This window comes from Barbus barbus, assembly GCF_936440315.1.
Source record: "Barbus barbus genome assembly, chromosome: 9".
Taxonomy (NCBI): Eukaryota; Metazoa; Chordata; class Actinopteri; order Cypriniformes; family Cyprinidae; genus Barbus; species Barbus barbus.
The window spans coordinates 9,869,882-9,895,335 of record NC_136737.1 but is presented as its reverse complement, the minus strand read 5'-3'; the positions used below and the strand labels follow the sequence as shown (position 1 = coordinate 9,895,335).

The window sequence follows — 25,454 nt, the reverse complement described above, 5'->3', positions numbered from 1 at the left end:
GACCCAGTCAACTGCCCCGTTGGTGCAGTACTGGAGTTCCTGCAGGCCCGTTTCTCAGCAGGGGTAACCCATTCTACTGTTAAGGTCTACGTGGCAGCTATTTCGTCATACCACGCCCTTATCGGTGGCCAGTCAGTGGGTAGACACCCCCTAGTTACACGTTTCCTCCGCGGTGCGCTGAGGCTGAGGCCTCCGGTACGATCTCGCGTCCCTACGTGGGATCTGGCTGTGGTTCTCGAGGCTCTGTGCAATGCACCTTTCGAGCCCATTCAGGAGATAACTGAGCGACTCCTTACTATCAAGACCATCTTCCTATTAGCGATCACCTCTCTAAGGAGGGTGGATGACCTTCAGGCCCTGACTACGGCCTCTATTCACTTTGCGCCCGGTTCGGCGAAAGTATTCCTCTACCCACGCGTGGGGTATGTTCCGAAGTTCCCGTCGGTCGTTCCACAGCCGGTCGTACTGCAGGCCTTCTGTCCTCCTCCCTTCGGGGAGCCAGACCAGGAGAAGCACAATCGAGCATACATCCACAGGTCCTCCCTGTGGAGAAGGTCGGACCAGCTGCTCGTGTGCTATGGTCCGCCTAAGAGGGGCCTTCCTGCGACGAAGCCCACTCTTAGCAGGTGGATAGTGGATGCCATTTCCTTGGCATACGAGGCCTCTGGGCTCCCCCTGCCGGTGGGAGTCAGAGCGCACTCAACCCGAGGTGTGGCGGCCTCCAAGGCCTTCTGGGCAGGTGTTCCTATGCAGGAACAGGTTCCTATGCAGCTGGGTGGTCCACGCCCCTGACCTTCGTTAGGTTCTATGACCTCGACATCCGAGCCACTCCCGGCTCCTCTGTCCTTTTGTCCTGACACCAGGCAGGGACTTGTCAGTCTGGCGGCGTTGGTATCTCGTTCCCATATGCGTTTCGATGCAGCTCGAAGTTCCTGGAAGGGAACGTCTCGGGTTACGTATGTAACCATGGTTCCCTGAAGGGAAAGAGACGCTGTGTCGCGTTGCCACACTTCCGGCATCCCTGTCAGCGCTTGCTTCATGACTTGAAGCTGAAGCCGGCTCCGCCGCACGTGCTTATATAACTTCCTGGTCGTGACGTCACCCCGCCCGTGACGCCTCGCCCTTGTTTGACTGATTACACATCATATTCAGAGCCTGGTCACGCTGAAAGCGTTCCCATATGCGTTTCGACGCAGCGTCTCGTTCCCTTCAGGGAACCATGGTTACATACGTAACCCGAGACGTTTTACTGAGTATCAAAGATATTAGCAACTTTTACGCTTTACTTCAATACATTTTTGAATGAGTATCTGTACTCTTTACTCAACTACATTTGTAATGAGTGTTGCAGTTACACGTTATATTTTGCATTGCACCTAGCTTTTCTGCAACAATTTACGTATTTCTGCTACAAAATATGTTATACCGCCAACTACAGGGCACTGAAAGTATTATATATTGTGCGTTTATATAATACGTTTATATTGTGCCCTTACTCACCCAAACTTGTCAACAAGGCTACTTTACGTGAATGCGAGCTCCTTAGCATGTAGCATGTAGGCACGACTGCAGCCGGCGATGAGGCCGAAACCAGCACATCCAGTACAAGCAAGACAACTTTGACTTTTTAATTTAATTTTTAGTTTATTTTTTATTATTATTATTATTATTATTATTATTATTATTCTTCATTTAAATTTTTTTTTTTTTTTGCAATTTTGAGGTGTTGAGTATTATTTTGGTTTTAGAGAATAAACGTGATTGCTCTCCTCATAAATCAGCTTTTCTTGTTTGTGTTACATGTACTCTGTGCCTTGTCTTGGACGTTTATGTCACTTCTTGTCTCCCGTGGTGTTTGTAGTCAGTTTGTATATTATATTGTTCAGTTTGTTCGCCTCCTATATAGGCCTAGTATTGTCTGTTTTCCCAGCATGCAGTTCTTTGTTTCCTTTAGTTTTTGGCTAATTGTTTGTTCTAGTTTTTCCATGAAATGCCTGCACATAGATCCTTGCCTCTGCCTGTTTTCCCCAGCTTCTCCACAACGGTACAGTTTTTGACTGGCATGTTTTTTTGACGAGTGCATCTTTGAACCTATATATTTAGTATAAGTAAAATACTTAAGTACTGTTAAAACTGATTTTTGAAATTTTACTCAAGTTGTTTTGGAATTGGTGACTTGTAACTTGTAGTGGAGTAATTTTCTGTGGAAGGTATCTGTACTTTTACTCAAGTATGGTTTTTCAGGTACTCTTTACACCTCTGATTCTCAGGAACTTTAAACTATTACCTAGTAGTAGTAGTATCATGATAACAAAATATCAGTAAAAACTTTAAGGTAAGAAATACCTTCTGTTAGATGATGGTGTCTCACTGAATTTCGGTGGTTCACAGACTCAGAGCTGGACAAAACAGTTAACACTTGTGCTTTTGTTTTGTTTTATTATCATTTTTAGATTTGTTTATTTGCACATAATACATAGTGTAGCCAACATAGATACACATAAAATTGCTGGAGAGCCACACTGTAACAAAAAAAAAAAAAAAACCTTGAGCCAACTTAAAAATTTAAAGGCAACCAGCTTCAGCAGATTTTTGAGTTCTCTCAACTTATTTTTGTAGGAGATTCTCATCTTTTTGTTGTATAAACTTAAAACAACAAGTTGAGAAAACTCAAAAATCTGCTGAAGCTGGTTGCCTTAAAAAATTTTTTTTTTTTTACAGTGCATGCGGAGAAGTTTGTATACAGACAAAGATGCAAAAAAGAAAGAAAGAAAGAAAACAATTGCTGTGAATCTGAGTGGTACTGAGCAACTGAGCACAAAATTAATGAAAAAGTTGGAATGTTGAATCTTTGTACTATTCATATAGCACAGGGGTTTTCAAACTGTGGGTCGCAGAGTGTGACAAGTTGGGTCGCACAAAGCCACTTGGCGGCAGCTAAATGATACAAACACAGTTCCTAGGTCTGGACGTTATACAAAGATTAATTACGAATTGCGATATTGCTCAATGCGCAAAGGCCGGGATTTAAAACATGCGTTGTGTGTTTTGAAGCGCGGGCGCGCATGAGTTGTAATAACAGTGAGGGTCTCAGAGCAATGGTTCATTATTAAAATGCTCGGTCTGCATTGTTAATGAGAAGAAACTCGCTCACTTCACCGCGCTGTGTTCTGCAACAGATTGCATACACCGGGAAATTCAAATGTTGCGAAAACTGTTTCAGGTAGCCTATGTTTATGTTCATGCATTTCTATCGTCTGTTTGAACTCCGCTGTATCTTTCCGAGAGATGTAAAGAGTTTGTTGTTTTCATTCCTGCATATGCATTTAATCCATAAACTGTCTGTAAAAAGCATTTCACATGTACGGGTTGAGTGGGGCACAATTGCAGAGTTATTTGTAAACAAACATTTCCACATGCTAGCATAACAGAATTTACTAAATTTCCTACTATTTCCTTGCCATATCATCACTATATAGAGAAAAAAAAAATGTGCCAAAGTTAAAAAATCTTTTGAAGGTATAGCTGAACATTTATTTAACTTTGAAAAAGTAAATTTCTGTCTGAAGTAAATTTGTCATTTCGGTTTTTAGTGTTATTTAAAATGAGCCACATCTGTTTATTATTTTCTACAATTATCTCACAATTATGTAAATCTTCAAACTGAGATAATTCTGCTTCGCTTCTTATGCTTTGCAAAAAAAAAAAAAAGTGTTGGGTTGTGAAGGAATTTTCTGCGCCGAACCCCACGATGAGTTTAACAACACTGGCAGATTACAGTTCATAACCACACTGGAGTAGCGCGTTTCAAGGTTTTATGGACATATTTCATAGACTCATTAATGTCTGTAAATTAAGAAATTAAAATGTAAATATTAGTAGTGAAGTGGTACTATAAAATAAAATGTTTATTTTTCTTAAATACTTAATTTCTGCCATATTATGCTTTTAATTATGATTAAGCTTATAGTGATGTCAATCGTTTTTTGATCTCAAATATTTTGGTGGGTCTTGAAATAGATTATACTTGTCTAGGTTGGTCGTGGAATGGAAAAGTTTGGGAACCCCTGATATAGCATATTAGTCCATTCCTATGATACAATTTTGCATCTAAAGGACCTAATACAGACACTGATGGACACGTGCACCATGATTTAATCAAAGCACAAAGTCAAACATACTTACTGTACTCTTTATTAGTTAAATGTTCTGCTTGCAGTTGAATTGATTTTTTATTTTGTCAAGTTGTGTGACACACCACAGTGGAGAATTTAGCTAATGTTACACTGTAATGTAAAGCACATGAAATACCTTTTGGTAGATGGTGTTTTCTCACTGAAGTTTGGTCCATCACCTTTTGACTGGTCACTCTTCACAGACACAGAGCTGAACACATGTGAGACTGATCTTACACTGATAACGCAAAGAGAGAGAGAGCGAGAGAGAGAGAGACATTTTAGTAGAAGGAAGTTCTTCAGTCTCATTTGAAGGTATTTAAAGGGGTGATGACACGAGAAACCAAATGTCCCTTGATCTTTTGATACAGAAGAGGTCTTTGTATGCTTAATACATCCTGCATGTTTCATAAATTAAAATGTCCTAATTATCAATAAAAAAGGATTTATGTAATAACCCCCAGAAAATGGCTCGTTTTGGACCCTATGGGACAAGGTGATGTCAGCTGCGCACAGTCGTTTGCATAAACTCTGTCTCCTGAGCAACACATCGACATGAATGCCCACTGGCATTCAGCAGCTAACGGCTGACTGACATCACGCTGAATGCAAGTGTCGTGTCATGTCAAAAACAAATAGAAATAACAATCTCTGCTGCTATCTTGTCTACACTGAACTGGATACAGTATACAGATGCGCGTTCACTTTCTGACACAGTCCACATGCTTGAGTTTGTCGTCTGTCGGACAAATGGAGTGAAAGAACGTTCACTTTAACTTGTTTGGTTTAAACGGCTTGTTCGCGTCTTTGTATCAGAAGGATCCCAGCATAAGGACCAAGTGGATAGTTTATTTTTAATGGCAATTCACAGAGAAACATTTGCTGAAAGATGAAGTGGTACTAGATATGACTGCAGCTGCATCACAAGTAAATGATTTCATAATGCTTTCTCTGGAAATGTCCATTTTATTTTGATCATGTTGTCAAAACACTCAAAGCATGCAATAGCGAGGGGGTGTTGATACCTATGCAATGATGTTAGCCAATCTTAACAGTGGTGGATTACTGGCTGAAGCCTTAAAGGACATGCCCTTTAAAAATAGCCTGTTTCTGTTTCTTGATACAGTATTTTAAATTGTTCTCTGATATCTACATAGAAGGTATGTGGCTTGGTTAAGGGCAAGAAATCTCCAGAAACGATTTTAAATGTCCATTTACAACCCTAGGATTTGACTCTAGAATGAAACAGTCTGTTATTGGCTTATTTGGCAGGGCCATGAATAATAATGAGCTCTGCTTTGATTGGCTGTTTCACAGTGCTGCTCAATGTTGAGCTCTGCTCTGATTGGCTGTTTCACAATGCGGCTCATCAGCAAGAAGGAAACATATTTAAATACTTTTTTTGCGCAGTTATATCGTCGGTTAATTATACTGTATATAAAATGTGGGCATCAGGGAGCCGTTATTAATACGCGAGGCATTGAAACTGCTTTTGAACGATCAGTCGATCGCGTTATAGTTTCACTTTCAAGATACGCGATCGCACGAACTATGTTTATATTATGGAGTGACAGTACTTACGACACATTTTACAAGATCAGATCCTTGTCAGTGGTGCTCAGGATCTGTAAATCATTTGCCATCAGCTAGCAAGGAGCTAACCATGTTAACTCGCTAACTCACATTATTTTAGTAGAACGCGTTATTTGCTTTCCGTGCATTTCTGAATTCAGACACCAACCCATCCCTGCACTTCACATCCCCTGCACAGCCTGGAACATAATAACATTTATTTCCATGGTATGCCATTTTTGCTGTTGTCCTCGCTTGTTTATTTACAATACCTGCAGAACTTCTGATGGTTTGAGTGTGTAGGTTCGGCTGGCGGCTGGCCTCGAACAAGGACGGGTTTATACAAATGTTGGGGGCGTAGTGATCCCGACTGTTGCGTCACAATCGGTGTTATGTTCTGATTCGCCTGTTTTTCAGTGGTCTTTTTTATTCATACTTAATTTTGTATAACTCCCGAGTCAACCTGGTCTATAGGAAATTATAATTTCCCATATGTAAACACCACCCAGCAGGCAATGTCAGTAAAGCCGGAGGAACAGTTGGGCTTGGTAGAAGAGATCCCTGAATTTCATTTTGAGTTACCAAAACTGGATGATATGCTAATGTCTTTAATGCAAAGGAAAGATAACCATATTGTCAAAGCTCAACAAGGTCTTGATGAAAAGGATAAAGCTTTAACTAAACAAATGCATGATGTAGATTTAGTTATTGCATACTCTGGTTTGATTTGGGATGTAACTTTTAAAACTGCTGTTTGTGTTTGTATCTTCCTAATTATGTGTCAATGTATTATGTTATGCTGTATGTGTTCTATGGTGAAACATCAAATTGCAGATAGTTCAATGATCAATGTTGGACGTTCCCGTTGGTTGTGATGGTTGTCGATTACCTCTTCCAAACCCTAGAAATATTTTTTCAAATTTAAACAAACTTGTTTATAAAAAAATAAATGTGATAATTTTGCTCAAATGAAACGGAGTTGTAACCAGTGTGCATGAGGTGTCGACCCAATGACGGGTAAGATTTTTCTTTGGCCAGAGGGGAACAACCTAAGGCAGGGCTTCTCCGCCACTGGGCACCTACCCAGGAAGGGAGGTGTAATCTGTGTAGAGTGGATGTGATGCTTCTTTTGGGCCAAGAGCATCAAAGAGGTGACTGTAAGAAATTATAGTCTGCCTCGACCCAGCTTCCACTGCAAATGGTGTAAACCATACTCCTTTCCCTACAAAGAGCTTAATTATCTTAGGGGTAGTTATTTCCGTTTAAATAATATGTAAATAGTATCTCCGGAGTGATAATTTGTCATTTATAGCACGGGAACGGCAGTAGGCCATCGAAAACCATATGCTGACCAAAAGGGTACAGGAAACAATTGATAGGGATTCTATTTGATCTTATTACCTTAACATTTGGTCGTTCCCACCTGAAAGTCTACCAGAGATGTGGGAACGGAAGTCTATTACTTTCATGGTTATCCGCAATTTACATTTAAAACGAAACTTCATTTATATGTCGAGCGGGAAGATGAACGTAATACAGTATAAATGTTTTAACTTAGGATGTAGGGGGTTCATTTCGACTCCGTTGAACCCAAGGTACTACATGTACTTTGTCACTGCTATGCTGCAATAAACTTCTTCATCAAGATCTTCAAAGTCCTCTTCACTTTTTCTTGCAACTGTGTCTGTCACGCGACTCTGTTCCCCTTTCGGGCTTGAACTGATGGTAAAACTAAGGACATTATTAAATGTCTTTACTTTTATTTTGAAAGATGAAGCTCGTGATTATGGAAAGGGGCGTTACATTTCCGACGAGTGCTTGCAGTGTTCGGCCAATCACAATGCAATGTGCCAGTAGGCCAATCAGAGCAGACTGCGCTTGTCAGAAGGAGGGACTTTGTAGAAAATGAAGCGTTTGAGAGAGGCGGGGCATAGAGGACCTACAATAATGTACAGCATTTGAAAAATAATGTGTTTTTTGAGCATTAAAGCATTTCAACATATTCTGTTACACCAAATACATAAAATAATGATCTTTAAAAAAAGCATCATATGACCCCTTTAAAAGTATCACCTTTGGTTTTGAAAGTTATCCCAACTCCAAATGTTCCTTTGATCATATCCTTGTTTTCATTAACCAGTTGGGCAAGAAGTAACAGCTGTTGCACATAGTTTTTCTGGTAGCTTTGCAGGCAGGTTTCTTCAAGTGTTTTGAGACGTTGCCACAGTTCTTCTGGATTTAGTCTTTCAAACTGCGATCACACTGCACACTCGCTCTTATTCAAGGTAAATCATGACCACTTCTATCCCCTACATGTGTTTTGTAGAACGAATGGCTAAAATGCATGTGCAGGTTACCTTAATTGGACCCAATGACTTCCTCGGATGAGGAAAACACAGACAGAATCCAGTCATACAAATGTAATTTACTGTATAACGCGAAATGTCACGGAATTTGCTCAATTTTGGACACATGAATTGAAAGTAGGTCAGATCACTTAATCAGATTGTGATATGGACTAAAGTCTAAAGTAAATGAATCCTGCATGTTCTGCATGTTTCAGTGTGAATGAATGGTGCAGGTGTGACATTTAATTTAGAACACATACTAAATGTGGCAGTCATGGCCTAGTGGACAGAGAGTCGGACTTGTAACCCAAAGGTAGTGGGTTCGAGTCTCAGGTCCGGCAGGGATTGTAGGTGGGGGGAGTGAATAACCAACACTTTCTCCACCCTCAATACAATGACTGAGGTGAGACCCTTGAGCAAAGCCCCAACCTGCTCCCCGGGCGCCGCAGCATTGGCTGCCCACTGCTCCGGGTGTATGTTCACTACTGAGTGTACACTTGGATGGGTTAAATGCAGAACACAAATTATGAGTATGGGTCACCATACTTGGCCACACACCACTTCCCTTTACCCCTTTCCTTTTCCCACACTAAAGCGCATGACACTCACAATGTTTTCTGCTTTGTCTGCTTCAGCCGTCTCATTAAATTATGTGAATACTGTACATGAATAGAGCTGCTCTGAGAGTGAGCACTCTATGAGCATTTGACCGTTTCATTTTAGAAAAACTGTTCTCATATTATATACACACAAATAAAACTCTTCATGGCAACCCATCAAAATAAAAGTCTGGTAAAACTTTAAGAAATTGTGATAGAAATATATTAATTTTGTACAGTAGAATGTTCATAGAGCCCTACTTTACTTCCTGAACAAGAGCAGATGAGTACGAATTGCCACAGTTCCAGTGTAACTGAGCCTCCTACATGCTTGGGTTCTGTACCATTGTGGATTTTTTTCATGCAAACTGAACTGTTTCAAACCAGATTTTCAATGTGAACTCGTCTGCAGTGTTAAGAATAAATTATAGGCCAACTAGCTTTGACTAACTACAAATGTTGAAGAAACATATAAAATACCTTTTGGTAGATGATGGTCTTTTTGCACTTAAGTTTGTTCCATCATCTTTCAACTGGTCACTCTTCACAGACACAGAGCTGAACACATCTGAGCTTGATCTTTCTCTAATGACACAAAGAGAAGAAAATAACTTTAGTACACAAGGTTTCCAGTTTCATTTGAAAAAAAAAAAAAACTAATGTAATTAAATACAATGTATCCATGCATTTTTCTTCTCACTATAGATGTATACATTTATGTTTGGTAAGATGTAAAGCTGCAAATGCTAATTAAACACAGTATAGCTGTGGATTTGTCCTTTTTACAACTATGGGTCGATAGATGAATTCAGGTTTCTGGTGGCCATCTATGTAATTTTATTATTGGAAAGAAATCAGATTATCAGACACAATGACACAACACAACCCTGTAATGTAAAACACATGAAATACCTTCTGGTATGTGGTGTTGTTTTCTTGCTGAAATTGGGCCCATCACCTTTTGACTGGTGTCTCTTCACAGACACAGAGCTGAAAATATTTGAGCCTGATCTTTCCCTACTAATGCAAAGAAAGAAAGAAAAAAACTTCACTACAGTATAGGTAATTTGGTGTCATTCAAAGAGGTATAATGTTGCAAATAGCAATTACATATAGAACAGCAGGTGGGTTTTTTCTTCTTACAACTATGATGGATGGATTTCTGTTTGATTGTCTGATTTGTTTTACAATAGTGCCCCCTAGTGTTTGCTTATGCAACAGTATTACTAGGGCAATGCTTAATAACTTTCTGAGCTACAAGAGTTACAGTAATTGAACTGTTTCAAATAACGGATTGAACCTCGGACATTCACATTTACATTTATGCATTTAGCAGATGCTTTGATCCAAAGCGACTTACATTGCATTCAAGTTACAGTTTTTACATTTTATCAGCTCATTCAAATAAATTTTATATGTAGGCACATATTGCTGTTGTTCTTCTATGAAATGATATGAGTAAGGGTGTTTTGTCAGTATCATATAATTTTGGAATATTCATACTGTAGCTTTTGGATAAGTTTAAATTGGATTGTTTGACATATCCAAGAAACCAAGAAATTGTAAGAATTTTTGTAAATATATATTTTTTTGCTTGGTTTTGTTTGGTCAAGTTCTATCACATACACCACAGTGATTAAATTAGGTAACGCAATGCTGTAAATAAAAACACATGAAATACCTTTTGGTAGTGGATGATTTTTTCTCACTTAAGTTCGGTCCATCACCTTTTGACTGGCCACTCTTCACAGACACAGAGCGGAACACATCTGAGTCTGATCTTTCACTGATGACACAAAGAACAGAGAGAAAAAAAACTCTTCACTACAGGAGATTCTGTGTCTCATATCTGCACACAAACATGCACAGACTCCCTCAATTTTTAAGTAACAGTCATTTCAGTTTAACTCACATTTAACCATGCATTTTATGAATAAATCACCTCAGATGTGACATTAAATACATATGACTGTAACTTACATATATTTGACAAACTTAATTGAACAGAACTTGTTATATTGTTTCATTGACTAACATGGAGAATGGGCATGTCCCTGCTACACAGTTCTTTAAACATGAATGGCACAGTCAGGGTTTCTGCAGGATTTTTAAGCTCAAATTTAAGACTTTAAGACCTGCACAAATAAAATTAATACCATACGAGCAGGGTAGGGCAATGTCTATAGTACCATATTAAACTGAAAAATTACTGTGAAAAGCAAAATGTACAGTTCAGATATAAGTTTCACAAATCAAAAAGTTTTATAAAATGATAAACTTAACATATTGTCACATTTCACAGGGACGGTTAGCAAAAAAAGGTTTAGACTAGTCTTAGAAGTTAGTCAAAGTTTAGTCTAAGTTGAATCCAAAAAGTAAGACTGATTACCCCTTGGCTAACTGCTAGTTGGTTAGATTAGTTTTTAAGACACTGTCTTAACATAAAGGCTAAGTTCATGCAACTGGCCCCAGCATTAAACTCAAAGTAAACAGACTTTAATGAAATCAAAGCCAGGGAACATGCCGAACACCGGAGACACGATATGACATAAGACACCAGACGCTAGACAATGAGGATAATTAATCAACACAGGTGGAAACTAATGAACTAAACGAGAACAGGAAAACCAAATATGGGCATAAGGAAACACGAGGGAAAACTAGGTCATGGGGAGCACATGGAAACAAACACACACAGACAGTCCAATATTCCTGACACATTTCAGCCTTTAAACCATTTTTAAGAAAATGTGTGAGTCAAAAGTATTAATTATTATATTAATTTAAACCATTATTATCAATAAATTATGTAGCATCTGCTTATGATCCTTGATGGCCATTGGGACTTAAGAGACCCTTTTAGCCTTTTGACATTTGCATATAATTCACAGCCTGGCCCACATTCTACCTTTATATGGGTGCTAAATTGCCAGTGGTTGTCCCCCCACTGTCAAAAAGATGCTAAACAGAATTGACTATCTGTTCTCTCCATCGGACTTCAAACACATTCCAAGAGAACTAAATGACCCTCGGTACCAGACACCAACGGCCTGGCTGACCAGTGGACTACCTCCACGAGTTCAACAAACATAACACACACGCATAGAGACATTTCCTTTATTTAGACCATAATTAATCAGTTACAAGGGTATCTGGTATAGGCATGTGTTGTTTGTAAGTTTCCTTATTATATTAGCCTAGTGACCACTCGTTATTTGTATTAGTAAGCTCTAAACGCCTATATTCAGGTGTTTGAATGTATCTCTGGTTTAATATCTGCTAGATGTCTATTTCTTGATATCAAAATGATCTGCTCCTTATTTCTCAAACAATGATGTACACTGTGACCTCGTGAAATGCATCATAATATTCCTACAGTACTGTGGGAAGAATTACACCGATCGAGCAGAAGAGTCATAAAACATGCAAATGAGGTGTCAATTGAGACACAGAAACACTTTCCCGCTGAAACTATGTGCCTTGTTATTGGTCAAACTGACCAAAATGGGGTTACAGGGTCAGATAAAACTTCTCCCACACCCAAAAGGCGAGTTCTTATCTTTATTTTCGGTGCCCTAGAGACACACATCACTGTGGAAACCTCGCGACTGCCCTTTCGGGGGGAGTCCGAGCTTCTGGCAGTTTTGAGCTCAGCAACTTTGGCAATTTAACTTTGGACCAATCAACCCATGGCTGGGATGACAAAGCTTTCACTCCTAAAGGAATTCATCAAGAATCTACGCATTATACATGCAACAGCACACTTTACTCAGCATCAACAGACCAGTGCAAGTAACCGCTTGTTAAATATTTAGATGCGCTTCTAGGCTTCGAACCCTTTTGATTCAGGTGATGTGATTCTTTGATGGTTAAAATGCATTGTCTTCTTATCGATCCACTAGTTCACATTTAAAGCTCTGCGTGTTTGCAGGGTAAAACATGGGTTGATTTTCGCATCGGTCTTAACTTTGAACAAAACAATAGCTTTATTGAAAATGCACATTCATTTTCTGCCAGCAGGTGACGCTTTTGGCAGACCTAAAGCAGCAGCACCAGACTTTGAATGTGCAACGCTCATATTTATTTAATGAAATCATAGCCTTTTGAAGTTTAATCATAACATTAGGCCATATCGCAATTCTGGTCTTTACGCCCCCAAATTTAAGACCTCTTGAAATCATAATTAAGACTTCCTTGTACAATTTAAGACTTTTTAAGGCCTTAAATTTGATACAACTAAATTTAAGACTTTTTAATACTTTTTAACACCCCGCAGAAACCCTAACAGTATTTGTTATCATTTGTTTATCTTTTAGTTTTATAACAGTGGCACTGGAGATGAAATGAACAAAACCTGAAAATTATTTGAGAACAATTTTTCTTGTGCTTTAGTGGAAGCAAGAAAACTTGACATTCTGTCCAAAGAGCCACATAGTCTATTTGCTTAGTGACCTGGAAATAGTGCAGAATATAAATTGTTCTTCTTCATATTGGAACATTTGTTTTAAATTATTCAAAATTATCCTAAAACTTACTTATTTTTTTTAGTCCTTAGACAAAAACAGTGGAGTTTAATGTAATGTAATGGTTTTCAATGTGAAGTGTCAGGAAAACATTATAGGTTAACTAGCTTTGACTATCTACAAATGCTGAAGAAACACATGAATTTTACCTTTTGGCAGATGATGTTTTTTTCTCACTTAAGTTTGGTCCATCACCTTTTGATTGGTCACTTTTCATAGACACAGAGCTGAAAACATCTGAGCCTGATATTTCACTAAAGACACAAAGAGAAGAGAAGAGAAGAAAAAAAAAAACTTTATTAAAGAATGTTATTCAGTTTTATTTGAAGAGATGTGTAATTAAATACAGTATAGCCATGAAGTTTCCTTTGCATGACTACTGATGGATACATTTATGTTTGGTTGCCTGGTGTCTTTAAATACTGAACTTAACTGCAGACCCAGAGAGAGAAGACACATGAAATACCTTTTGGCAGGTGATGATGGTGTTTCCACACTGAACTGGCAGGATATTTATTTTTTAGCATAAAAGAGGACCATGGTACAAGAGGTATACCAAATTAGTGTTTTATTGTAGTAACTCAGATATTCAAAAACAATGGAATTGTGAAAAGGCCCGTGAAATAATTAGGTCTTCACTTTAAGTTTTTATTTAGTGATGAGTGAGTTTTTGCTAGAAAAAGACCAGGAGAAACACCAAGAAAGTGTCTCAGAGCCAGCGAAAGCTATGAAAAGAGTGACACTTTATCCTAACAGAGTACGACGCAGCCTGCAGAAGTGACATGCATGGTTGTTTATCTACACCAGAACTACCTGCTGTAGCCAAAGCACAATAAACTCATTTAGCTTTTTCCAAGGCCAATATTTACTAAATAGAGACTTCTGGGAATCCATACTCTGGTGTAATGGGACCAAGTCAATCATTTCGGATCTAACAGCACCCAAAATGTTCTGGTGTTGCTAGAGAAGGAGTACAGTGAGAAGCACCTGGTTCCCACAGTGACATTCAGTGGTAGTAAAGTCTTTCTACAGGAATGTGTTGAGTGCTGAAGGTCTTTTTGTATTCTATCTATTTGTTTTCTTTTTATTTATTATACAATTAACAAAAGCTGTTTTTAAGGTTTTTTTACAAGAAAAACTGAAACTTCAGTAAAGGATTCTTTGAAAGCAGACATACCCATGTTCCTCGTTTAGACTCGTCTCAGACAGAGAGTCCTTTCCTCGGTCCCCTGACATACTGCAGCTACACAGCCAGTGCAAACATCAGCACTGCTTTGTGAAAAGTGTCAGCTGTTCATCATGACCTGGAGATAACAATGTTACTGAGATTAATAACATGGCATTTCAGAGGGACGAATGATAAAGAAAAAGATTATTATAGATCATTCCACAAAACACATGGCCTAAATGTGCTAAATAGACATTAAGTCAGTACCGACATTGGTAACCAACAATATTTTACTTCCTGTATTGGAGTCTTTAAATAATCTTACCTACCAAACTATTTCCTATCTTGTTGTATCACAGTGCTTTTGAAATAAGCGTAATTTACTATTTGTGCTAAACGTAATTTAATATGCTACATGGACCAAAACATTTGTCAAAATATTATTATTTAAAATAAAACCGAATTACATGAAATAATGTATGTTGGAGTTTAGCTACCTATAACAGGAAATGTTGGATTTCATCGAGGTTTTATAACTTCCTGTGACTGTATTCTACTTTCGATTTCGCATTGCGACTTATCTAAATGTTAAAAGCAGACTAAATGAAATTAGTGTGGGGGAAAATACTTCGGAATAATACTTATTCCATTTTTACAAGCTTCCAAGGGTTGAGGTCATGCTTCTATATGACTTTTGCTTGGCTGTAACGTTCAATTTAAGTTAAATAGTTTAAGACTTTATTACGTAAACGTCAAACTTGGAAGTAACGTTACTTTAAGCATGTGTATTGTTAATTATTATATAAGTTTAACTGTGGGATTGGTATTTTAATTATTAACTATTAGAGATCCTAGGTTAATCTACATGACTTTGTTTGGTCTGAGGATTCAGTAACATTTATTTATTACTTTGAGAAAGTGTTATTGTGATTTATTTGTAACTAATTAATGTATTTTATTTGTGTATCTTAAAGGTTATCAACCTATTCTGTTCCATCCCAATCTATCAAACCATCTTTAAGAAAATAAAAAACCAAAAAGTGAACAGATTTGAGTTGTCCTTTGCGTCCATCAGAGATTAAGCAGTTTTCAAGTTTGGGCAGAGCTGTGGTCAGTCAGAAAACACACAGAACTTGACAATGCTTTAACATGCGTGGTGATCAAACAGGATGCATTCTTCTTGGCCGTCGGTTAACGTTATAGACTAACAGTTACTCCTGGATAGCATACAAATTCGCATTTAGATAAAGCTGAAATCCCTTCATACACTACAAATAATTGTAACAATGGAAGTAATAAAGCTTACTTACAGTAGTACAGATGGTCTTGTGTACAAGGAACAGAATCCAGATATCTTTGAACACTTTCGTTTTTTTTTTTGTTCGCGCTCTGTTAGTGACAGATTGTAAATGATTGAGCCCGGTATAAAACCAACACGTGTTTCTCTCTCTCTCTCTCTCTCTCTCTCTCTGTGTGTGAGGCGGAGTGAGTGATGCTGAGCGCGGGTTGAATACATTCTCGTGATCTGTTGTCGGTATATGAAGATGGATTGTGGATTATATACATGTTAGTAAATGTTACATTTCTTAGCGCCTGTAAAATGTTTTCTGGGACATGGTTTGAATGAAAGCCAACCAAAGTTTTTTCTTGGTATAGTTTTAATTTTGTACTATTACTTTCACTTTCGTCTTATTCGGTGGGTTTAATTGCTAGAGCAGCTGAACTGGTCATACCGCCACCTGCTGGACTGGAGTGTGGAGAGTATAAAGTACATTCAGTATAATTTAAACTGTGAACACTGCATTATTGTCCCTGTTTCTAAAACATACATATTGTAAATGCCTGACATCCTGAGGTTCTTTCCTACTGTATGTTCAATCCTTTGTTCCATATTGACAAATAACTCTTACCAAATTCTAAGAAACATATTTCATAAAAATACCATTAAACATTTTAAAGCAGCCTATTTGAGTTCCCTTCCCCATAAAGCAAATAAGCACTTCAAAACTTTGAATGAAATACATCCTTCTAATAAATTCCTAAATCTATTGATTAATTTTGATGCACTGTACCCTGCCATTCTGTAATTTCTCTTCTCAAGATACAGAATATATAGACGTAGATTAATTATACACCTCCTCGATTCATTATATTCAGAAATGAATTAAACTATTTCTCAGAAGCCCTTCAAACTGTTTGTTCTCCTTGTAACATAATTTACTGCAGAAATTAGGACCTAGATCAAAGTGTATCCATGTCTATGTTTGCAGAAAACATTTCTTTGATCACATCATTTGGGATTGTTGCTACATATTTAACCTAAATTATTTTCATATATTATGCACAATATAAGTAAGAGTAGCTGGGAGTAAATAATGGATGTCAGAGAGGATCAAAAGCAGAAATGTTGTAGTTATCTAGTTTTAAATAAACACACAAACCAGAGGGCTATTGATTCACTGGGACACGGGTTCAAATCCAGCCTGGATAAAGCACCAATATTGTTCTTTCTTTCCTGTCTGCTCTCCACTTTCCTGTAAAATAAAGACAGAAAGGCCAAAAAGTTGCTGGTTTAATGTTTTTGAACATGCTATTACATAGAGTTCAATATGTGTTTTTTAGTATTCAAAAACCTACTGACCTTCACTGCCATGGTGGTCCACAGGGATCATCTCTGTGATGTCATTTCCTGTAGTTGTTATCTTATATCATATGACAGCTGAAATGCTTCCTGCATGATAGTAATAATGTCTTTGAATGACAACAGTGTTAATTATGTCAGTGATTGCATGAAATAACTGCCAGTGAGATGAGAATGGGTTTTATAAAGTTTGTCTTTATGTATTCGTCAGACCTGCATGGCTGCTCATTCATATGCAATTTCTACAGGAAACTCTACAGCATTAAACAGGAGAAACTCTACAGCTGCCAGAAGATCAGTTAGTCTGGACTGATGAAAGAGGAGAGACTCCATCCATGACTCTTACGTCAGTCAAAGCATTATTTAATGAACCAAACACAATCTTACTTGAATGTTTCTTCACAGAACTAAGACAATGTTTATGCAGACACAAAACTGACTTGATACAAATTAAATTAATACATATAAAAATATATATCAATCTAAGAGATAAGATGTAAAAATGTGCAGAAATATAAAATATAAAAATACATTTATGGCATAAAGAAATATAAAATTGGCATTGATAGTACTGATTTGAATCTCTAAACATGTAGACTTACTTTCAGTTTATATTTCATGTTCATTTTATATATCTGAGCACTTAAATTGTATTGCACAATCATGTGCAGAAATATTTTAATTTCTTCAAAATTGAGTTGATTAATCATGTCATTTTCTGAGTGTAGTCCTTATACCAAAGATTCATATCTTCCTGCTAATCCAGCTCATTTGAGCGCGTATCCTCTTCGCATTCCTTTATTTCACCTGTAAATAAAACCACAAAATATAATTTGTAAACACAAAACCAACAATAAGTATTCAACATTACTCATAAACTTGTATATTTCTATTAATGCTGTATTATTAACCCTTCTGATGTCCTCAAAGATTTAAAACAGATTAGGGGTAGGATTTTTTTTCAATTTATGCTGATACTCTCAGTTCATATTTGAATGTATAATGAACATTTTAAGTTTTGATTATATACATCACACTAATGTAGTTTTCATCAGATTTCCAGAGTGAATGGTCCTTCTCCAGGCTGTAAAGAGGAAGTGAAAAACAGTGTTGAGTGGGAGAAGTTGCAAATTAGTTACTGTATTTCAATTACTTTGAGTACAGTGTATAATAGACTTTAACAAACATTCAATTCTTGTAATCATGTTAGTTTCCGATTCCACATTATTTGGCACACACATTTGTATAAATCAATACTGGTAACACTTTATTTTAACGACCAATTCTCACTATTAACTTGCTTATTGGCATGCATTTCCTGTTTATTAGTATTTATAAAGCACATATTAATGCCTTATTCTGCTTAAACCTATTCTAGATCCCTTAATCCTAAAATATATCTAAACTTAACCACTATCTTACTAACCACTAATAAGCAGCAAATTAGGAGTTTATTGAAGCAAAAGTCATAATTAATAGTTATTTGATAGTGAGAATTGATCCCCAAACTACAGTAACTACAGTATTTGTGTTTTAAATATAATACATTCAACATGCTTATCCGTGTTATTATGAATAGAAAGAGATGTTTACTCACAGTTTAGTGTTTGAGTCTCGTAGTATATCAGTGAGCTGCTTCACTGAGTGTCCAATCATATTGTTTCTCAGATCAAGCTCTTTTAAAAACTGCAGTGCTTTTGTGTTTGTCAAAGACTGAGTTAAAGCAGAAACATCTGTAATGCCACAGTACTTCAGTCTAGACCAACAGAAAGACGATCATTTTTACTTTCACCCAGTGTACAATGTTTATGATATTTAGAGTGCAGTCACATTTACCTTTTCTACATCACAGTAATCTCAATGTGAATCCATGTAATGAAGAATTTCATCTGATGGACTTCCAGTTGCAGAGAAATTTCACTACATGGATTTTGCATCAAGTTCAAGTGAATTTGATGGGGAAATTCACAGCTTTGATCAAAAGTTGTTTGATTTGACAGTGAGCTCAGTGTGGGCAGAGCTTCATCAGAGCTATACTAATTATTCACAAGGAATGAGGGAATCTTTCAATTGATGTCAGCACAGCATTGTTCAAGAATATAAAGTGCTGCATTATAAAGTAGAGACTGTCTGAATAAATTATTCCCACACAAGCTTCACATCCGGTCCTGACTTTTATATGCCTGCAGAAATTTGCCATTCAAAGGTAACTGCACCTTACTATACGATAGATAGAAAAAAAATACCAACCAGTGGGAATTTTAATAAGCCAATTCATAAAAAGACCCAAATATTTTAAATGTATAATGCTATGCTCTTCATTGCCAAAAGGTTTCAAATAAAACTAAAACAGTGCAGTTTAAAAAATACTACATTATAGTAAAAATTCTACATTATGGTAAAGCAAAGTAATGGCACAATTGAAGTCTTGGAGGCAGAAGGTTCTGCAGAAACACATTCACTCCTTTGCAACTTAATTATTTTTTGTAAATGTGATACTGTTATACTGTATACAGTTACTGTTTTCATCACAAATATAATTTCTTGCACACATTTTTAGTTAAAGATTTAATCAAAATGCACGTTTGTCTTGTTTTGTGGCTCCTTGCTTAGCTTACGATCTGTCTGGTCTGAGGCACGTGTGTTTTGGGTCAACTGTTCATGCAGTTATCCTGCTGCTGTTCACACTGTTGCTTCTGCCATTTATAATGTCTCTTATACTTACACATATTTTCATGACTGTTAGTGATATTACTGACAGAGAGATACTTGTGCACATATCTCACTAACATAGTTGTCTGTGAGGAATTATTTTCCACAAATATAATGCGAACTCAAGCTCTTCTTGAGATATTGAGTAACAGTGTTTCATTTAAAGTCTAATATTGAAGTGATTTTAAGCATTTTGATTCTTATGTGAATGTTACTGACCTCAATCTCTCCAGTTTACAGTGTGAATCCTTCAGTATGTCACATAATTGCTTCACTCCTGTGTTTTTTACTTTATTCCCACTGAGATCCAGTTCTCTCAGGTGTGATGGGTTTGATTTCAGAGCTGAAATCAGCATGAGACACTGTTTCTCTGTAATCCAACATCCACACAGACTGAAGACAGAAAGAGAAATACAATGCCTTAAAATTATGTTAAGTTCATGTGTGAGTTACATTCATCATGACTAAACACCATATAGCCATTAATATACATGCAAAACATGGAAACTTAATTATAGAACCACAAACCAATCCATAAGGATTTGAGGACACTATTAGTAGTCTGAAGCATCTTTAGTTGGACAAAAATAGTTGAATTATGAAATGCAGATGAAGACACAGAACTGACTGAAAAATTTAAATGGACTGTTCTCACATTCTCTCATTCTCTCTTCTCTCACATTTTTTTAAGAGAGAAAATAAAATATTTTTTTAAAATTCAATATAATTTAAGTTCATTTTGTGTAGTTTAAAATTCTGCTGAGTTGTCGTGTTGGATTTCACACAAAATACCAGTTTGACATTATTTGATTTTGTATGATTATGTCATATCTATTTTACTATTACACACTGAGCTTTTACATTGCAGGTATGATGTGGCGGGAGGTTTGTTAATAGTTCTGACAGTCTGTAGCCATAACTAAGCAACATTAAAGGACTGATCAATTGAGGAATCATCTGTTGTTAAAACAAAGAAACCTTGTTTCAAGTAAAAGTGAGAGAGAATGTAACAACTCATATCAACATAAGCTTTTTAGAGAAGGTGAGTTTTAAAACTGACCCAGAGATCGACAGGTACAATTATCTAGCAATTGTTGTATTAAATATCAGCGCTGTCTAACTTTTTCAATGTTATTTATTAAACAATTGTTTTAATGAGTCAAAACAAAAGTGAATACTCTTAACCTGCTCAGCAGACATTATTTTGGGATATTTGTCTTTTTAATTTTTTTATGCTATGTCAGATTCTAGGAGAGGCTTATTTTTGTTTTTTACATTGTTAGTGACATTCGCTATGATAAAATGAATGCCTGTAACCACAGGTAAACCAGTACTCAACTCAAACCATCATCAGAATCCACACAGAAGAGCTGAGCCAAAACTTCACATAATCATCACAACAGTGTGTCTCATTCACTAATAACTGCATGGATTATTTTCTATTTGTACATACATAACTTTCCATCTAATTCACAACACGTGTGTACATTAATTAGTCCTTGATCTCATTCTAATGTTAATGATTTTGGAGTATTCTATTAGAGCAAATGTGTGCCTGAATTTTGTCATTTGCATAAAACCCACCCAAACCATTTCTATATAAGTGCTCCACACAATATTTCCTTTAGTGTGCCATTCTCAAAAAGACCAGTTCAGACAAAAAAAAAAAACACTTTAATACTAACCCAGCCTATGGACCTCTAACTAGCCAGGTGTAGATTCACATATCTGCAGAGAAACCCTGCAGCCTGACCCAAACTAGATGGCCAATCCTCTATACACTCTTAAAAATAAAGGTGCTTCAAAAGGTTCTTCACAGCGATGCCATAGAAGAACCATTCAGTCAAAGGTTCTTTAAGGAAACCATCGCTTTCTTACCTTTTTATAATCTGAAGAACCTTCTTTCGCCACGAAGTAACTTTTGTGAAACAGAAAGGTTCTTATTTTCCATAATGAATTTGCATGTATGCCTCTTAGTGATTGCCTGTGTTGTTGTTTTACTGAGAGAAGTTCCAGAATAAGCTCAATAAAGGCCATTAATATTGTGGTCAATAATACATTTCTTCAGTCAAGTTCTATCACATACCCCTGTAGATTAATAATGCTTTAACACTAATGTAAAACACATGAAATACCTTTTGGAAAATGATGTTTTTTTCTCACTGAAGTTTGGCATGTCATCTTTTGACATGTCACTCTTCACAGACACAGAGCTGAATACATGTGAGCCTGTTCTCACACTAATGACACAGAGGAGACAAAGGAAGAAAAAAGAACAACAAAGTTTCATAAATTTTGTCATTTTATACACTGTTATATAAAAAGCTGTGTAGAATTATTAACACTACTTGAGCACTTTATTACTATAATAACACTACTGTTCTATTACCCAGGCCAAAAAAAGCTGGGAGAGAGTGAATAAATTTGTAAATTTGCAAATATGTCAATAATGACTTTACTTTTCATATTTTAAATGTTTAGCATCTACTGGCTACTTTTTGAATGTTAAAAAAAATCAGTTAATTTGCACTGATAAGATTAATTCATACTGTAGTCCCAAAACATCGGCAGTCATGGTAGAAGCTCTGTATGTTAGTTAGTTACTATTAAGTTAGACTTCTCCATAAAGCCCTGTTTGCCATGTATAGTTTCAAAGTATTTGCAAATTAAAAAATAAAAAATAGAAATTTCAGTAGTGTTTAAAAAATGATTCTCAGAAAATAGACTCAGTCTTACCTCTGTTTCGGTGACAGACTCATGTCAGGCAGAAAGTATTTCCTCTCCCCTCTGACATACTGCAGCTAAACTGCCAGTGCAAACATCAGCACTGGTTTGTGAAAATAGTCAGCTGACCAGTATGATCTGGATATAATAATATGTTACTAAGGTCAATAACAAAGCAGTTATTCAAGACAATAATGAGGGGGAAAAACTACTATATACACTATATAAACTAATGTGGTTTACAAACAAATATAGAATAACCAAGTGGTCTGACAGGTGGCACATAATATAAGGTCATTTGGGAATAGTCATTTACACTGTGCTTAAATTTTTGAGCGTGATAACTGAAACCAGCTTGTTACATTCTGTATTGCAGTTTAATGTCCTTTTACAATGACACACACATATATATATATATATATATATATATATATATATATATATATATATATATACATATACACACATAGGGTAAACGTACCTATTAAGCTCACCAAATTCTAGATTGAGACATTTTTAGTGCACAATCACAAAAAAACAGAACACTAAAAATCAAGCAACAAGGCATACAAACTGATCAGTTATATATTCATAGTGAAGTGTCATTTAAGCACATTGCAACATCTAGACTAATCCACGTTCAACTAAATAACACATATTCAAAAATCAAATAAAACATTTCATTCATGGGGATGAACACAGAAACTAGCCTCATTATGATACCTCTTATTAAATGGATGCCAATTTATCTTTATTCTCTTAAGGCTGTAATACACTACATGATTTTTACCCCGATTTTCCACAGATTTACAGTCTGGAAAAATTGATGCTAGTTGCCTAAGATCAGAGCCAGTCTGTAGATTTGAGTTGACAGAATCCATTGTAAATTGATTAACTTAACTTAAAGTGACAACCATCAGTTAATATTTAAAGTCTGTTTATGAAGTATTTACATAGATGTTCGATGTGGAACAGTTTAAAGAGAGTACACTGAGCGTAATGGGAGCAGCAACAATTTTTAATACATTTCATGTAATATTTATTAAAATGACAGGATTTTTGCTAAATAAATAGTCTAGGGCATGTATTAAGTTCATATGTATTTTAATATGAACAACTATTATTAACAATATGTATGAAATTATACTTTTTCTTATTGATGTCACACTGAAGTTGTGAAGCAGTGCACCCTTTAAGCTCACCTTAAAATAAAATGAAATCTTTTAAAATCACAGCAGTGTAAAACGACAGACCTGCAATAAACTGTTAATTTATAATATTATGGATGCAAAAGTAAGGTGAAGTGAAGTGACACACGGCCAAGTATGGTGACCCATACTCGGAATTCGTGCTCTGCATTTAACCCATCCAACGTGCACACACACAGCAGTGAACACACACACACACCTGAACACACACCCGGAGCAGTGGGCAGCCATTTATGCTGCAGCGCCCGGGGAGCAGTTGGGGGTTCGGTGCCTTGCTCAAGGGCACCTCAGTCGTGGTATTGAGGGTGGAGAGAGCACTGGACATTCACTCCCCCCACCTACAATCCCTGCCAGCCCGAGACTCGAACCCACAACCTTTGGATTACAAGTCCGACTCTCTAACCATTAGGCCACGACTTCCCGCAAGTCGTGCAAGCCAATAATGCCTGTAAAGAAATATGTTAGCGTAGCACACAATCTTCAACAGCTAGTCAGCTAACTGTGTTCTGTAGCATCTGCACTATGTTCTTTAGGATCTAATGTAATTATTTACGACATTCATGTTCCAGGTTATAATATGCAAAAGTTTGAACATTAATCTCTTAATTTATTACAGTATTTAATTAATTACAGTAGTCGAATTTACCCCAAATAAAGGCTTAAACATAAACATCTAAAAAAATGCACATTTAAGGGGCTCCTCTTTTTGTGAAGGTTTTTAGACATCTTACAAAATGGCCGCCAGACAGTGTGAACACATGGAGATTCATATCTCAGCGTGCAATGATCCGACTGACTTGACATTATAGGAAGTATATAGTAACAAACACATCAATTGATTAAGACATCAAGCAGGATAATAAATTATTTTTTTTATTTTTATAATCTGATCTCAAATATGGAAGTGTGCTTGTATGTGAGCTTAATAGTACGTTTACCCTATATCTGCACATGTATATTATATATGTGAACTGAAATATTATATAGTGATAGCAGTCATGATCTTCTTATAGGCTAACAGAATGCAAGATGCTACTTGCAGTTTAAAATACTTTAGATTTTTCATCACAAAAAACAACAGCCTAGCACAGAGAAAATAGGGGAAACCAGCAGTATTTCTTTTAAATAATACTTTTTAAATCTTTATTTTTTAACATCCACACACTTCAAAATATTTGTTTAAGCAGGGCCTAATTTCAGGCAGCTATATCAGTCATCAGTCAACCTTCAACTTCATATTTAAATCAAGCTTACATATGAAGCGTTCAGATGCAAAAGCCTCTAAGTGCCGTCTGAAATTTTCATCTAAAATGAGCATTTTATCAGGCTCCTATTCTAGTGGCAATGCATAGGTCCATTTCTGTGCAATTAAAGTGAAATAACTGACATAAATGTAGGAGCCTAGCTGATAAAAATGCTCATTTTAGATGAAAATTTCAGACGGCATTTAGAGGCTTTTGCATCTGAACTCTTCATATACAGTATGAAATAAATGCTTATTTTATTCCAACATTTGGGTGTAACCGGAAAAAGTCCTAAAACTTACTTACAGTCTTGTTCACTGACTTTGGTATCGATTAACAGCAATGAACAGATCTCATTTATGACCGCACATGGCCATGAGGTGAGAGTTGATGGATTGTGCATACAGTTGAAATATTTAAAAAGTGCATCGGGGACGGACTTGGAACAAATCCAGCGAGTACCATTTTTTCTTGCTATCCGGTTATGTATTTAGCACATTCATTTAATTTACTTTCGTTTTCTTCTTCTTCGTGGGCGCG

At 36.6% G+C, this 25,454-nt stretch overlaps 2 protein-coding genes across 2 annotated transcripts in view; both read right to left on the bottom strand.

Annotated features, from left to right (window-relative positions):
- LOC306874612 (NACHT, LRR and PYD domains-containing protein 3-like) overlaps positions 1-15,847 on the bottom strand; it is a gene marked incomplete at its 3' end in the record, with an annotated part of 89,305 nt that extends 73,458 nt beyond the window's left edge. The window contains exons 1-7 of the mRNA XM_079424760.1: positions 15,696-15,847; positions 14,395-14,521; positions 13,367-13,471; positions 10,376-10,480; positions 9,607-9,714; positions 9,175-9,279; positions 4,312-4,413 (exon numbers count right to left, since the gene is read on the bottom strand). Coding sequence (XP_079280886.1) covers positions 4,312-4,413; positions 9,175-9,279; positions 9,607-9,714; positions 10,376-10,480; positions 13,367-13,471; positions 14,395-14,453 — 584 coding nt within the window. The 5' untranslated portion in view covers positions 14,454-14,521; positions 15,696-15,847. The remainder of the gene's footprint in view (positions 1-4,311; positions 4,414-9,174; positions 9,280-9,606; positions 9,715-10,375; positions 10,481-13,366; positions 13,472-14,394; positions 14,522-15,695) is intronic.
- Positions 15,848-17,202: 1,355 nt separating this feature from the next.
- LOC306875108 (ribonuclease inhibitor-like) lies at positions 17,203-25,442 on the bottom strand. The gene is made up of 7 exons (XM_079425516.1): positions 25,221-25,442; positions 22,475-22,600; positions 21,874-21,978; positions 19,958-20,131; positions 18,624-18,782; positions 18,057-18,110; positions 17,203-17,833 (listed from the first exon to the last, which is right to left on the bottom strand). Exons 2-7 carry the CDS (start codon positions 22,495-22,497, stop codon positions 17,830-17,832), a joined length of 519 nt encoding a protein of 172 aa, XP_079281642.1. The 5' UTR covers positions 22,498-22,600; positions 25,221-25,442; the 3' UTR covers positions 17,203-17,829.
- Positions 25,443-25,454: the final 12 nt, after the last annotated feature.